A 14,314-nucleotide genomic window follows, 5' to 3' on the forward strand; every position below is an offset into this window, starting at 1 on the left:
CGCTTAGAAGGTGCTGAAAATACGAGGTAGTTTTGGTAGCAAAAATACAGGATGGAGTACAAGCCAAATGTCCTTCCCCGTCTTCAAGCATTTAATATTCACGTCATCCTCCCTCTATTCTATTGCTCTTCTCTGGAGTACCGTTTATTCAACGGCCGTGTATAAGAAGAGCATGACACATAACCCTAACCCCCACACTTTCCCCCTTCCCCAAGTTCTAAACCTGGCCCCACAGAAATTACCCCCTGGTCGGTGCACCCTTGTATCACCCCTGACGCGCCACGGTGTGCAACTGCTTGCGCGCCGGACGGACCACCAGCCTCCAAAGTGTCCCTTTGCAATTCAACGACGACAGACAATCACCACCACCCCAACCCGCGCGCTCATTTTGGCATGTCTCCCCGTTCCAATCAATCCTCCCAATTCCAATCAACTAACAGTTCCCTCTCTAATTCCAGATTTCCATTTTCTACCCTCCTTTATCTTACGAGTTTCCACCAACCATCAAGCAACAACTTTCCTTTCAAAACGAAAACAATGACGCGCGCCCAGCAGACCATCTCCCTCGCCTTGTTGGTGACTTCGGTACGCTCCCACGACCTTGCCAGTTCCACAAACGATTGCTGATAAATTGTGTGGTGGAATAGCTCTACCTCTCCCTCTACTTGGGCTTGATCCCCTTACCAGCTGTTGTTCAGGACGAGATTATCCCTGTGGTGAGTCCCCCCCACCCCTTTTGGGGGTTATAATGTGCGGTGGGTGGTGGTGGTGGTGGGTTAACAAAGTAAATAACAAGCTCCCCTTCTGGTCCCTCGTCACGTTTGGCGCCTGGCTGCTCTTCCGGCTGGGATGGGGCATGCTCACCTTCAAGGACACGCCCGAGGCGTACGACGAGTTGATGGAGGAGATTAAGCTGGCCAAGGCGGATTTGAGGGTTAGGGGGGTGGATGTTGATTAAAATGTGGCGACTACAGATAAAAGGATACGGGTGTTTGAGGGGGGAGGGGGGGGGGCGCGGATGGAAAGAGGTAGGAAAATGAAAAAGATTATAATACAAAAAGTATTGAGATCCAAGAAGGCAAAAAGCTCACCAAGCCTCCCTCCCGGGCTTGGTTACGAAAAACCCCGAAAGGTTTTACTTTGACAAAGACTCGAACGAACGCCCCTTGGTAGCTACATTGTAAGGCCTTACCTAGGTCGGCGCCGCGACTCCCAATACTGCTACGCCATTTGGCGAGAGCCGGGTTGGGAGTCTTGTTCGGTGGGGGAAGGTGCGGGGCGCTAGTACTTATACCGTGGGAGCAGCTGTTATAGCGGAAGGAGCGTCGCAGATAAGGCATGTCACGAGCTATCATTTCATGCTACAAGATGCTGATAAATACATGTGTGTTTCTGGAACCTACACAGCTCTGGTGCTGTCTCCTGCTCTCATGATGTCTGCTCCCCAGCAAGCAGAGACACCACCGTCCGTACAGCGATAAGAGGATCTTCACCTCCCTGTACAAGCTCGTCAAACAGCCTCGGTATCCCAGACAATTGCCCCCTTTCGTCATGTTTACGCCCTGTGATTTTTTGTCAGTCACTAGTCGACATTCGCAGAAGAAAAAAGAGAACTCACACTTCCCCGGCATCCCCACCAAAACCCCAATATCACTCCTCGCCTCCCCCGTCCAGTCGAACTCAATCTTCCACATCACCCTCAACCCCGACACCTCCCCCTCCCCCTCCCCCTTTCCATTCAACACCGGAACCTCAAGATCCAAGCACGTCTTCCCCATATACGGAAGCAGCTCCCCAGTATCATACCTCTCCTCTTCCTCCTCCCCCTCCCCCTCCTCCTCCTCCTCCTCGCCCCCCATCTTCCTTACCCTATTCCTCTTCTTCCTCTCCCTCAACTTCCTCACCATCCCCCCCAACCGCCTCTTATCCCCCACCTCCCGCTCCAAAATCCTCCAAACCTTGGCCCTCTCCACCCCCACCCTCACCCACTCCCCCATCGCCCAAGTCAACACACTAATATTGTTCCCCAACCCACTACTCGCCACCCCGCCATCCCCCAGCCCGTCAACAATCCTCCTCACAAACGGCCCCAACTCCCCCTCGGCCCCAGCCGGATCCATCCTCGGCACCGCAATCCCCGTCACCCCCAAAGTCTTGGTATTAACACTCATCTCAATCCTCGCAGTGAACAACCCCCTACAAGGCTTAGCCGAAGCAACAGTGATAAAATGCTGCTGCACCAGCGGCTTCCCTTCTTCTTCCCACGGCAAAGGGAATATTTGAGACGTAAAACTTAATGGTGTGAACGCCCGGAGAAAAGGGAGGGATTCAGCTGCTGACATGGGGAGAGGGTGGTGGGATATGATCGGTTTGTCCAGGTTATCCGGTGCCTGTTCGGGAGGAGAAGAAGAAAGAGGCTTGCTGAACGGGAGGAAGGAGATAGGGTTGAGCGCCGAGGCGAGCCAGTCGTCTGCTGGGGTGGGGAGGGGTTCTTTCTCTGGGGGGAGGGCGTGCCGCCGGAGGAGGGAGAGGATTTCTTCTGGGTTTGGTGGTGGGGAGGCTTCCTTTTTGGCAAGACGACTTTGTCTTAGGCGCTCGTTTTCTGCTGTGGTGAGGGAGAGGTCCTTTTCTAGGGAGGCGAGTTCTGCGTGGAGGGAGTTGAGGAGGTTCTTCTTGTCTGCGTCGGGGTCGATGGGTCTTAGGCCTCGTAGTTCGGCGGTTGTGGGCTCAGGGGGTGCTGGAGGGGAGCTTTGCTGGCCCTTTTTGCCGGGGGATGGGGGCGGTTGTTGGGTGGGATCGTCGAGCTGGCCTGGTTCTGCTGGTCGAAGGGGGGGCTGTTTGAGGGGGGATGAGCTCTTGATTCTCTCCGCTAGGGCTTTGCTTCGTTTTGGTCTTCTAGACGGGGTGTTGTGTATGCCTGATGGAGGCGTGCTGACTACGGGATCGGGTCGTTCGGGGGTTGGCGGGAGCTCTGGTTCGGGAACTACAACCTCGGGGAGCACGCCGAGGGGTGGTGATCGCCGGAGACCTCGGCGAGCAAAGGGGTTGATTGCTTCGGCAGCCTCCTCGGGTGCCGGGGGTGGGAGTGGTCGTGGTACGGGTCTTGGAAGTGCGCTTTTCGCTTTCGGTCGTCTTGCTGGTGAACGGAGGCCCTTATCCTCCTCGCCTACGTTGGCTCCGGTGTTCTGACCCCTCTCCTCTGCTGATGCCGCATCCCGTTTCGCGGACCGTAGATCGAGCTGCTTTCTAAGCGCTCGTGTTAAGCCCCCGGTGCTATCGGGGGTCTCGGCGGACAGAGGCGCATTTGGTGATACTTGCGACTCGGGCTGTATCTGAACAGCGGTTCGAGGTGAGGTTCTCCTTCTCTTGGGCGCTGAAGTTTCCATGGTGGCGTAATTCAGATGTTGTCTATCTAATCATGGTCGCATACAGGTTTGGCGCGAGAAGACAGTTGCGGACACGTCAAATCTGCTGTGTTGTGCTTGCGCGCTGGGTTGATGTTGTCGGGATGTTGCTTTGCGCTGCTGTGCTGGAAAATTGCCAAGACCAGGCCAAAAGGCTGTCTGATGGACTAAATGTACAGCTACTGTATCACGGGTTGAAGATGTGATGAAAAGGCCTACTGTTTCTAACAATATAGAGGCTACTGAGAGAATATGAAGTGCTGTATGCCTCAGGTCAATTGACGCTCTCTTCAATTACCATATCGCAATGGCCGCCATGGCAATGTAAACACTGATGTTGAACCTCTCAGACTTCACGTGATCTGACACGTGCAGTCGTCAAGGTGGATGATTTGCTCTTGACAGGTGATCCGTGCTTTCCATGACGTTAGCGGCATGTCCTCGGCACAAATTCTTGAAATCCGGTGTCCCGCAGAGCAATGGACCCCTGCCTCGACCACAATTGAAATCTCGTCCGATAAGTAACCGTTTTCTCCCCCAAAGTCCCCGGGTGCCTCTCCCAACCGCCAACGCTTCTTTTCCTCCGCTTGCTGCAGCCTTCCCCAAACTCTAAACTCGCACCCACACTTCAAACTCCCCCAAAAAAATGCGGAGATCCATCTTCACTGCGCAGCCCGCCGCGCGCGCTATGAGCCGGGCCCTGAGCAACCAGCCCACCCGCCGTGCATTCGCTTCCACCCCCGCGACCCCCATTGAGCCCTCCAAGGAGCAAGCTCACCCGATCGGTCCCTTTTACGAATCCGTCCTCCGCACCCCCTCCGGTCCCTTCCCCAAGGTCAAGCCGGAAGAGCCCCCTGTCACCTCCCAATCCAACCCCAAGTCCATGCCCGATCCCGCCCCGGCCCCGGCCGAAAAGCCCCCCGCCGAAAAGGAGGAGCCGACCGAGAAGCAAGCCCCCGCCGCCGAGGAGAAACCCTCCACCAAACCCGCCCCCGCTCCCCCTAAGGAGGAGAAGCCAAAGCCCTCCCCCAAAGCCGCCGCCGTCGAGGAAGAAAAGCCAGTCGAGGCCCCCATCGCCGAGGAAAAGAAGCCGTTGAAGCGCACCCGCAAGCCACGAAGCACCGGAACCAAGTCCGTTGATTCCTCCCCCCATTCTTCTTCTGCTGTTTGTTCTGCCCAAGAATCACCACTTTCTTCCTCTTCATCATCCACCACAATTCCTCCAAACCCCAAATCCGGCCCCAACCCCGCTATCCTCCTCCCCTCCGACCAACCGCCAACCTCCTCCTCGAAAGAAGAACTCCCTTCTAACACGGCCTCCGAACAGAACTCCCAACGCGCAAGAGTAATCTTTGGCTCCTCCCTCGCCGGCCCCGCCGAGCGCGCCGAACGCCTCGCCCGCATAAAATCCGAATCCCGCCTCATCAACGGTGTCCTCGTGCCCCCAAAACCAGAAGAACCAGACAATTGCTGCATGAGCGGGTGTGTAAACTGCGTCTGGGATCGGTTTCGTGACGAGATGGAGGATTGGGCTGCAAAGTCCAAACTTGCGGAAGCGAGGATGGAGGCTGCGACAGAAGTGGGAGAACAGGGGGGGGTTACGCAGGACAGTATAGAAAGCACAAATACTACTAGTACTACTATAGAGGATGATGGCGGTGGCTCGGTCGCGAATTGGGATGCGGATGGGAAAACAACTAGAGATCTTTGGGATGAGGAGCTGTATAAGAACGTGCCGGTGGGGATTAGGGAGTTTATGAAGCAGGAGAAGAAGTTGAAGGAGAAGCATGCTCGGGAGGGGACTTTGGGGGGTTAAGATTGTGGGTAGACGTGTGAGGATGCTGTGCGATATCAGGAACTGTTTTTTCCTCCTTTTGTCCACCCTTCTGGAGAGAGTCCCTTTGTTATTGGTGGTGGCGGTGGTTTTTGTTTGTTGAATACCCATGGAAGTTGCGAACTGTTGTAGATCTCATGGCCAAGTTGCGGTGGGAGGTATGGGTAATTTTTATATTGACGCGGGTTGCGCGTCTTTCAGTTTTGTGGCCTCAGTTCATCGTGATTCTTGAAACGGGTTGCTATGTATGTCCATGGGAGGCTGATGTCGCAAGTATGTTTATATATATCCAAGGCTTTCCCTGAACTGGCTGCTGTCCTCCAACTCCTCGAACCAATGTCATAGGATCAACACCCCATCTATGACCTCTCCGTCCCCGTGTAATCATCCCCAGACGCCATGTCCCCTTCTGTCAAAATCTCCAAGTAATGCTCAGGAAACTCCCGCTGGCTTTCCCCATTCTTCCGTTACTCCGTAGGTATCATCACGGGAACACAATGCTATTTCTGTTTTTCGGGTATTTTCTCTCTTTTTTTTTTATGTTGTTAGGTTGCTATCATCCCCGTATTTAGGCCTGAGACTTCTTGGCCAAGGCAGCAGCAGCATTGGCATCGTGCTCGTCAATGTCAATGGCCTCCCAGGGGTAGCAGATCCACTCGTCGCCGACCGTCCTCGCGGCCCAGTAGCGGCCGTTGGTGACATCCTCGGGGAGGGTGCCACGCTTTTGCTTGTCCTTGTTCTATTTTTCTGTCAGTCACCATTCACTTCACTTCTCAGTCAAAGGGAAACCTTACATGAAGCACAAAAATTCCAAACTCAGTCTTCTCATCCACACCAAGCTTGGCCCTCACCTCCTCGACATCCTTCTGGAGCTCCTTGACGGCGTACTCGAGCGTGGTCCTCGTGTCGTCCACCTCGTCCACGATCAAGATGCGCTTCCCGACCAGGTTCTTCATGGAGCCCAGCGCCGTGAGGTCGAGCCACTGGGTGCGTGTGACCTTGTGGCCGACCTGCTCGACAACCTGGTCGGCCGCGTTGGGGAGCTGCTCGTACAGGGACAGACCGATGGCCTGGATCGGGATGTTTGGGCTGCCGGGCTGCTTGAGGAAGGAGCGGAGGATGCGGGCGGGGACGTAGCCGCCTCCGCCGATGGCGATCATGAGGTCGGGCTTGAACTCGGAGAGGATGGGGATGGCGGACTCTTGGCAGAGTTTGTGTACCTTTTGGAGGAGGGCATGTTAGTGATGGTGTGGGGTAGTGTGGTGGACTGGGAACACAAGGTAGGTGGGCGGGTAAAAGAACGGGTAGACTAACATCGTTGTACGTGACGTAGAGCTTCTCGACCATCTTGACTGGTTTTCTTGGGTTTTTTGTGTCGGTGTTTGACCGTTGATGAGGGTCCTCGTCGGATACTTGGAAGGCAATGGTGGGGGGGTTTTATAAGTTGCGGTTTCAGGCGGGGTTGTTTACGACGCTGCGATGATACCCGATAAGCGAATGCTCTTCTCTCTTTCGGGACGTGGGAATTCACACGAGGGGGATAATGTTCACAGTTTTCAAAAGAAGGGAGAGGGAGAAAGTAAGAAATTATCAGTCAGAAAGCATGCAAGAAAAAAAGTTTGGATCTGAAAATCAGTTGAACCCCACCCCACCAGGGAATGGGATTGTTCCAAAAAAATTCTGGAACCCCGCAGTCGTCCAAAACGGCTTTCCCCCGTCCGCCATCCCGCGCGCCTTTTTTTCGTGGTTGCTTGAGCCCAGGCCAGGGGTCCCCAGATGACGATGTTCCAGAATGCGCTAACGGGAAGCGGCAGGTGGGTTTCAGCGGGACCTCTATATTTACGGCCTCCAGATTATACTTTCACGGCGTTCTAACCTCGTTAGGTTCAACGTTGCAGATTTTACCCGTTTCTCCCCACAATGCAAACCGCAGGTAAATTTGCGTGCAGCTTGTATGACTGTAAGACAGTGCCAGTCGTTCCTAGAAATCGATGCTGAGTTAGATTTTTGAAGGTTTTGAGTGAGGGTCTTGATATTACGGCGGTGAAGGTGTAGTGGTGAGGGGGTGGTGGTGGTGTTTGATATCGCGCTGCATTTCCCCAATAGGTTAGAGACCACAAAAATATAATCCGTAGACCGTCGATATAGAGCTTCAGCGTTTCAGCGGCAGCTGAGTGGGTAAGCGGAGTTCGCCGATGACCTCTGTTTCAGTCTTGACATATGATGGTGATGGTAACATCTTTTCACTCTACCGTTTTCCGCGTCGGACAGAACAGCCAACTCATTCCCCGGCGACTTCTTTTCCACAAGAAAAAGGAGCATAAAACTCAGTTCGATAGCACCAGTCCAGTATCCTTTGACCAGAGTCTCAACGAACCAGAAAAGCACAGTTATGTCAATGAGAGAAGAACTCGAGATACGCCAAAGACGTTGTTCGAGATGAGTAGGAAGGAATAGTTCCATCCCGTAATGTGTACTGATGCATACAGCAGTGTTGCAATGCATGAGTACGAGCTCTCCTTCCATGTCAGTCGAGAAAGCTTGATGTCGCCAACATGGGTAAGTGGCAGAAGATCATAAGCGGATGAGAGGGCCATGACGATGTGTAGATTTCAAAGCACATTTTGATCTGAAGTCATGTTTAAAGTCCAGAGGGGTTAGTAGATAACAGTGCACTATTGCACGCCATTTCTCTACAGCTAAATCTATCCATCGAGTTGCTTTCCTACGCCTCACAACTTCTGAATATCATCCCGAGTGCCACTCTCCTTGGCCCCAACATGGCAACACCATCAAACAACTCACGATAGACTCAGTCGTAGCCCCCATTAACAATGGCGGCTCCATCAACACCGGCAGCCACAACCGACGCAACATCAAGGCAATTTCTCACCAACGTAGAGGTACCAGACTGGTACACCGACTCCTTCATTTTCAGCGCCCACCGCCCCGTCACTCATTCCGTCAAGTTCAGTCATTTGCTTCACAATCTCTTCTCTGTACCACACTTTGCTCTGCCACTCGCGTTCTTACCACGATCTATGGTACATATAGACTACCTCGCCATTCTTGTCCAGATTCTGGTGTCGTTTGTGTCGGGTATTTATCTGGGGTATTATTGTGAGGCTGCAGACGGTCTATTGGTCAATAGTATGAGTTCCTTCTTCACTCATCGGAGGGCTGAGGCTGATTACCCTGGCCCACAACAGATTGCCGGTTTATCGGTTGTCACAGGATTCATCTTGGTGAATCCGTATCTTCACAGTCACCGAGATATCGGATTTTGAGAACCATGAGCTTCGTAGTCACTGGTTTCTCGGCCCTTGCTCCAATAACTCACGCTGCTGTCATCTTCCCATATCACCAACTTGATAAGCAGGCTGGGTTGAGACACTACTACATCGAGGAAGGTATCGTCCTGATCGGCGTTGTGTTCTACATCGTAAGCTGCCCCTGTGTAACAGGCGAGCCGACGAGTTACTCACCGTCACGTGTTTCTAGACTCGTTTCCCGGAAAGATGGAAGCCCGGAATATTTGATTTCTAGGGGGCATCGCATCAGATATTCCATATTTTGATTGGCCTCTCCGCTGTGGCGGTGCATTTATATGGAATTAGGAGCGCGTTTAGATGGAATTATGAGAACCCCCAGATGCCCAGCAGAAACTTCACTGTAGTGAAGAAGGTAACACTAAGTAGTTAAGGTACCTATAATCCCAGCATTTCTCAAACACCATCTAAGCATTGTATGGACACTAAATGGACATGATACCAGCATTAAATGTCGCAATCCCAGCCTTGAATGTCAGAGTTCCAGCACTGAATGTCACAATCCTAGCAATGAATGTTACAATCCAAGCATTTAGCAATTTTAATCCCAGCATCAACATTATATAACATATCTAGCAGCTATCTTTTTAGGCCCTAATGATAGTGAACATTACCTCTTGGCTATCACTTTGTAGCGCATTGCTACTATCTTCCAAAGCACCGAGGATATCAAATATGCCTCTCGGTCTTCCTAGTAGGTATCCTGCTATCCATAAAGGGTTAAACATCATGAGCACAACTCTCTACCGCTTCCAGAGGTATCCTTATTTTCTGCCAAGTCTTAAAATAATAAGCATACCTCTCGATCCTTTCAAACAATATCTCCCGCAGTTTCGCAGGCATCGAAGAATAACGAACACTCCTCTCGACAATGTTGAAAATGCCTCTGCAATCTTCACATGCTGTCGGAGATAAGGAACAGGCCCCTGACTGACTGGACAGACAGGCATTCTGTTATGGTAAGAGGCCTTTTTACCTAGTGACATGTCACATTGTGGTATGCTTCTGCTCAAATTTCATATACTATGTTGGTTGCGTTATCAGGATTAGTCGGCACCTCTCTTATGATTTTTGGTAAGTTATCAGGAAGCATTCATAGCTCCACAGCTGAGGCTGCTCCAACATGCATCCTTAGAAGTAATGCATATGGTAAACGCATGAAACCTTTAAATGCGAACGTATCTCACCATGTAGATGTACCGTCGTACCCCCACCTGTGTTACCTCACCCTACGTTACCCCACCTACTATGACCAAGCTCCCCTCCACTCTCCAACTTTACACATCTCACAAACAATCTCTCTTCAACATTATCCTCAACACCCCGCATCACAGTCTTTTCTCATTTCACCATGGACGAAAGAGCCTCCCTCCCCGTCTCCCTCCCAGTCCCCAACCCAACCACCTCCTACTGGCACACCCTAACCCCACCTCCCCTCACCCTATCACCCACCCACCGCTCAACCCCAGATCTCCCGTCTCGATGCGACACAGTAATCATCGGCTCAGGCATCTCAGGCGCAGCAATAGCTTACAACCTTCTCCAATCCCATAATACAACAACAACAACAACAACCTCCCCACCAAATATCCTCCTGCTCGAAGCCCGCACCCTCTGCTCCGGCGCCACAGGCCGAAACGGAGGACACACCAAAGCAGCCTCCTACCGCACCTTCCTCTCCCACATCTCCTCCCTCGGTCTAGACCAAGCGATCAAAATCGCGAGGTTAGAGCACAACAACATCAAGGCAGTGCATTCATTCGCCAAGACCAACAATATCCAATGTGATCTGTTTGAAGGGGATACAACAGACATCATCTACGACACGGCGCAATGGGACGAGGCAAAAGAAGCGGTGCACAAAATGAGGGAAGTTTTCCCTGGGGATGATCCAGTGGGACGGTATATTTTGCTAGGGAAGGAGGAGCTGGAAAGGGACTACTTTGTTCATGATTATGATTATGAGGGGAAAAAAGAGGAGGTGAGAGGGGGGGTGAGGTATGCGGCCGGGGGGTTGTCGGCGTATAAGTTTGTTATGGGGTTGTTGAGGTCAATGGAGGGGAAGGGGTTGAATGTTCAGGCCGAGACGGGGGTTAGCGAGGTAAAGAGGGATGGGGAAGGGGGCGGATGGGTGGTGAAGACGGGGAGGGGGGAGGTGAGGGCGGGGAGGGTGGTGCTGGCTACGAATGGGTATGCTGCGGGGGTGATGCCGGAGGTGTTTCAGGGGGTGGTTGTGCCGTTGAGGGGGCAGATCACGGCGCACAGACCTGGGAGTAAGATGGCGAAGAAGGGGTGTTTGGACACGACGTATAGTTTTATTTATGAGGGGGGGTATGAGTACATGATTACGAGGCCGGAGGGGAGTGAGCTGGAAGGGGATGTCATCATGGGAGGGGGGTTGGTGAGGGGGGAGGCGGAGGATGGGTTGAGGGAGTTTGGGGTGAGTGATGATTCGGGGTTGAATCAGGGGATAAGTGAGTATTTGAGAGAGACGACAGCGAGGTATTTTGGGAGGGATTGGGGGGATGATGATGCTGAGGGTCGGATAAGACAGGAGTGGACTGGGATTATGGGGTTCAGCCCGGATGGGTTTCCGTTTGTAGGGGAGGTTCCGAACCAGAAAGGGCTATGGGTGAGCACCAGCTTTCAGGGACATGGGATGGTGCTGTGCTGGATGTGTGCGGATGCTTTGGTGAAGATGATGAGAGGGACGGAGGAGGAGGAGCTGAAAAAGTGGTTTCCGGACATCTTTAGGATTACGGAGGAAAGGCTGAAGAAGAGGTTCAAGGGGAGGCTGAGTTGAGTGATCATAGATGGCCACTTCACTTCAGGCAGATACATCATGGTGTGAATTGGAATCGGCATCTGTGAAGAGGGTCTAATTATGTATCGTCCGAGATTGGAGCGCTTGGGTTGCACGAGATCTATGCTTTGTCCATGGAGATAACACGGGAATATGAGATTGGCGATGATCATTACCTGGCCCCATTGGGCCAACCCCACTCGATCTGGCTGCCCCATTGAGCATTTTCCCTCACATCGAGTTTGCTGTTGACTGCTGTGGGATAGAAATAAATTGCCAGTTTCCCCGTTTCCCGCCGTTCTGTCCTCGACTGTCCTCGATGATGATATGCATCGCTCCAGGCGCCCGGGTCCGGCACACACAGGGATGATGCGCCGGGATTCCCGCAGCCGGGAGCCGAGCATGTGGACCTGGGTCCATCTCGGGCTGGCTGCCCCACTCTCTTCAAAGCGGCACTACCCTTGCCAAGACAAAAAGCACTTAACCAAACTGCTGGGACAGAGGGGGAAACTCACCGCCATCCGTTGCCATCTGACCTTTTGACCTGCTGCCTGCTTTTGTCAAGGGCACAGGGCAAGCAATGGTCCATCTTCACCGGGACAACACCTCCGACTGACCTCACCATTCATTTCCGAAAAGTGCATAGTCTGGGCTGCTATTAAATGCCATGCCAAGGACCCCCTGGTGGCCAATATGTACCGCTCCACTCCCGCTTTGGGACCAACTCACACCCTGACCCCATCGCGGCTGCAACATTGCACCAGAGGTCTGGTAAAAGAAAGAGGAACCGCCCCCCTACCCCTACCCCGGCCATCTGATTTTCTAGGTTTTTTTTTCCAGCTTACCACTCTCTCGGGTCCGTCCCTTACCGAGTATTTCGATCTAGTCCCTCTCTCACACTCACGAGTTGGTTGGCTTCTCCCACCACACACGCATCATCTGTCACCACCACCATGACGGGTGCCATACCCAAACCCGACGTCGCCATGTCACCAACAACGCCAAAGACAAAAACAAAACCATTATCACCAGTACAGCCAAACCGAAGCCCCCCTCCCTTCAGGCCCTCCACATCATCAAAAATGACAATTGAAACACTCCTCTCGCAAGATGAAGACGAGCTGCTGGCGGCGGTATGCACCGACTCAACAACAGGATTCTCGCTACTAGCAGCAGCGACATTGGAAAAAGGAAAAGCGAGGGCGACGACGACGACGACGACAACATCAAACGACTCAGCCCCATCATCCCAAATCAGCCCACGAGGCAGCCTCAATGAAAGCCCGACTGACTCGGCCGCCAACCTGGCGATAGAGGATATCGACAGCGTCAATTCGGATAGCTACCCGGCTTCGATGACGAGCTCGATCAAGGCTCATGTGTATGAGGGGGGGTTGAGATATCACGCGTACAAGAGCGGGAAGTACGCTTTTCCGAATGATGAGATTGAGCAGAACCGGGATGATATGAAGCACTCGATGAGTTTGTTGTTGATGCAGGGCGAGTTTTTTTATGCGCCGGTTAAGGAGAGGTTGGAGGAGGGGGCCGAGGTGTTGGATCTGGGTGAGTTTTTTTCGTTTCGGGAATCAATTCATGTACGACATGACCTCGGTCGAAATGGCAAAGGCAGGCGGGCTGGAGGGATGCAAAGGGGAGAGTTACGCTCCAGGAAGTCAGCGGCTGCTTCAACAAGGAAGCAAAATCAGACAATTCGTGGCCAGCCGGCTCCAGATTCATGTCGTTCATTCATGATGCCCGCTGTGGGCAGTCAAGCAACCAATTTTTCCTGTCCGTCGTTGCGACCAGTTATGTTTCACGAAAGTGCAAAAAAAAGAAAATCTCGAAGCTGACCAAGCTGTGTGTTACGGCAGGTACCGGAACGGGCATATGGGCAATAGAAGGTAAGTGGCTCAAAAAGTTTCCTTTGATTCATCGGTGCGGAGACTTGCAGGAACGGTAGTTGTCGATGAGTGCACACTGGAGAAGCATACTCACATGACAAGGGCAACCGCATCAATCACCTCCGAAAACACTGCTGACAACTGACTTTCTCTAGTCGGCGACAAATACCCAAACACCACAGTCACCGGCATCGACCTCTCCCCCATCCAGCCAAACTACGTCCCCGAGAACGTCCACTTCTTCGTCGACGACTTTGACGAAGAATGGGTCGACCCGGACGACAAGTACGACTTTATCCACATCCGAAATGTGATGCACTCCGTAACGGATACAAAAGCGCTGCTTTCGCGGGTGATGCGGTAAGCTTGGATCCCCCCCTCCCACCTTCCACCATCTATCTGCGTCTAACCCACCCCTGTTAGCCACCTCAAACCAGGAGGCTACATCGAAATCCAAGACCTAGACATCACCCCCCTCTCCGACGACGACACCCTCACCCCCACGACCCCCTACGCCCTACGGGATTTTCTAAAATACATGGCCGCCGGGCTCGCAGCCCTGGGATCGCACATGCACGCCGTCCACAAACTACCCGATGAGCTCGAAGCGGCTGGCTTCGAAGACATCAAGAAATCCAAACACAAAGCGCCCATAGGGATGTGGCCCAAGGACAAGAGGTTACGACTTTGCGGGTTGTTTTTGAGGACGGCGATGATGGATGGGCTGAGGGGTGTGAGCCAGAGGCCCATGGCGGCGTTGGGGTGGACGCCGCTGCAGATCGAGATGGTGTTGGTCAATGTGAGGAAGGCGTTGATGGATCCAAAGGTGCATGCGTATTTTACTTTTCATGTCATCTATGCTAGGAAACCGCTGCAGGCAGGAGGGGGTCCTGGGTCTGATGAACCATGACGACATGAGGGGCCTATCCATCTGGAAATGAAATACGGCAAGTGCCACCGGAACTGTGTAAATAGGTGATGAAATCAAAGTATATTATTCATCATGCTGATTACATTACACACACCAACACTCTCTGCCCAAC

At 52.8% G+C, this 14,314-nt stretch overlaps 7 protein-coding genes across 7 annotated transcripts; 5 read left to right on the forward strand and 2 right to left on the reverse strand.

Annotated features, from left to right (window-relative positions):
• Window positions 1-320: 320 nt before the first annotated feature.
• Window positions 321-1,027, forward strand: QC761_403230 (uncharacterized protein). Its single transcript, XM_062878604.1, has 3 exons — window positions 321-585; window positions 648-716; window positions 797-1,027. Exons 1-3 carry the CDS (start codon window positions 394-396, stop codon window positions 956-958), a joined length of 423 nt encoding a protein of 140 aa, XP_062732233.1. The 5' UTR covers window positions 321-393; the 3' UTR covers window positions 959-1,027.
• A 295-nt stretch (window positions 1,028-1,322) lies between these two features.
• Window positions 1,323-3,386, reverse strand: QC761_403220 (uncharacterized protein; the record flags this gene model as incomplete). The annotated part of the gene is made up of 2 exons (XM_062878603.1): window positions 1,323-1,562; window positions 1,619-3,386. The coding sequence occupies 2 exons, from the start codon at window positions 3,384-3,386 to the stop codon at window positions 1,429-1,431; spliced, it is 1,902 nt and encodes a 633-aa protein (XP_062732234.1). The 3' UTR covers window positions 1,323-1,428.
• Window positions 3,387-3,850: 464 nt separating this feature from the next.
• On the forward strand, window positions 3,851-5,440 carry QC761_403210 (uncharacterized protein). Its single transcript, XM_062878602.1, has 2 exons — window positions 3,851-4,535; window positions 4,749-5,440. Exons 1-2 carry the CDS (start codon window positions 4,051-4,053, stop codon window positions 5,218-5,220), a joined length of 957 nt encoding a protein of 318 aa, XP_062732235.1. The 5' UTR covers window positions 3,851-4,050; the 3' UTR covers window positions 5,221-5,440.
• Window positions 5,441-5,806: 366 nt separating this feature from the next.
• On the reverse strand, window positions 5,807-7,101 carry HPT1 (hypoxanthine-guanine phosphoribosyltransferase; the record flags this gene model as incomplete). The annotated part of the gene is made up of 3 exons (XM_062878601.1): window positions 6,553-7,101; window positions 6,033-6,458; window positions 5,807-5,977 (listed from the first exon to the last, which is right to left on the reverse strand). The coding sequence occupies exons 1-3, from the start codon at window positions 6,583-6,585 to the stop codon at window positions 5,807-5,809; spliced, it is 630 nt and encodes a 209-aa protein (XP_062732236.1). The 5' UTR covers window positions 6,586-7,101.
• A 373-nt stretch (window positions 7,102-7,474) lies between these two features.
• QC761_0065990 (uncharacterized protein) lies at window positions 7,475-8,973 on the forward strand. The gene is made up of 4 exons (XM_062872643.1): window positions 7,475-8,282; window positions 8,364-8,388; window positions 8,448-8,680; window positions 8,740-8,973. The coding sequence occupies exons 1-4, from the start codon at window positions 8,073-8,075 to the stop codon at window positions 8,782-8,784; spliced, it is 513 nt and encodes a 170-aa protein (XP_062732237.1). The 5' UTR covers window positions 7,475-8,072; the 3' UTR covers window positions 8,785-8,973.
• A 771-nt stretch (window positions 8,974-9,744) lies between these two features.
• QC761_403190 (uncharacterized protein) lies at window positions 9,745-11,370 on the forward strand (the record flags this gene model as incomplete). Its single annotated transcript, XM_062878600.1, has 1 exon — window positions 9,745-11,370. Exon 1 carries the CDS (start codon window positions 9,919-9,921, stop codon window positions 11,368-11,370), a length of 1,452 nt encoding a protein of 483 aa, XP_062732238.1. The 5' UTR covers window positions 9,745-9,918.
• A 953-nt stretch (window positions 11,371-12,323) lies between these two features.
• Window positions 12,324-14,281, forward strand: QC761_403180 (uncharacterized protein; the record flags this gene model as incomplete). The annotated part of the gene is made up of 4 exons (XM_062878599.1): window positions 12,324-12,933; window positions 13,029-13,271; window positions 13,427-13,631; window positions 13,695-14,281. 4 exons carry the CDS (start codon window positions 12,324-12,326, stop codon window positions 14,179-14,181), a joined length of 1,545 nt encoding a protein of 514 aa, XP_062732239.1. The 3' UTR covers window positions 14,182-14,281.
• Between the last annotated feature and the right edge of the window lie 33 nt (window positions 14,282-14,314).

Source organism: Podospora bellae-mahoneyi, chromosome 4 (assembly GCF_035222275.1).
Source record: "Podospora bellae-mahoneyi strain CBS 112042 chromosome 4, whole genome shotgun sequence".
NCBI classification, from domain to species: Eukaryota; Fungi; Ascomycota; class Sordariomycetes; order Sordariales; family Podosporaceae; genus Podospora; species Podospora bellae-mahoneyi.

What these genes read in the sequence shown, in the direction of transcription:
- QC761_403230 (XM_062878604.1), top strand. Translation starts at nt 394, where the DNA reads ATGTCTCCCCGTTCCAATCAATCCTCCCAATTCCAATCAACTAACAGT. An exon ending in TCGCCTTGTTGGTGACTTCG is followed by an intron (nt 586 to 647) that starts GTACGCTCCCAC and finishes GTGGTGGAATAG; the next exon opens with CTCTACCTCTCCCTCTACTT. An exon ending in AGGACGAGATTATCCCTGTG is followed by an intron (nt 717 to 796) that starts GTGAGTCCCCCC and finishes GTAAATAACAAG; the next exon opens with CTCCCCTTCTGGTCCCTCGT.
- QC761_403210 (XM_062878602.1), top strand. Translation starts at nt 4,051, where the DNA reads ATGCGGAGATCCATCTTCACTGCGCAGCCCGCCGCGCGCGCTATGAGC. An exon ending in CCACGAAGCACCGGAACCAA is followed by an intron (nt 4,536 to 4,748) that starts GTCCGTTGATTC and finishes CCAACGCGCAAG; the next exon opens with AGTAATCTTTGGCTCCTCCC.
- QC761_0065990 (XM_062872643.1), top strand. Translation starts at nt 8,073, where the DNA reads ATGGCGGCTCCATCAACACCGGCAGCCACAACCGACGCAACATCAAGG. An exon ending in AGACGGTCTATTGGTCAATA is followed by an intron (nt 8,389 to 8,447) that starts GTATGAGTTCCT and finishes GGCCCACAACAG; the next exon opens with ATTGCCGGTTTATCGGTTGT. An exon ending in TCGGCGTTGTGTTCTACATC is followed by an intron (nt 8,681 to 8,739) that starts GTAAGCTGCCCC and finishes ACGTGTTTCTAG; the next exon opens with ACTCGTTTCCCGGAAAGATG.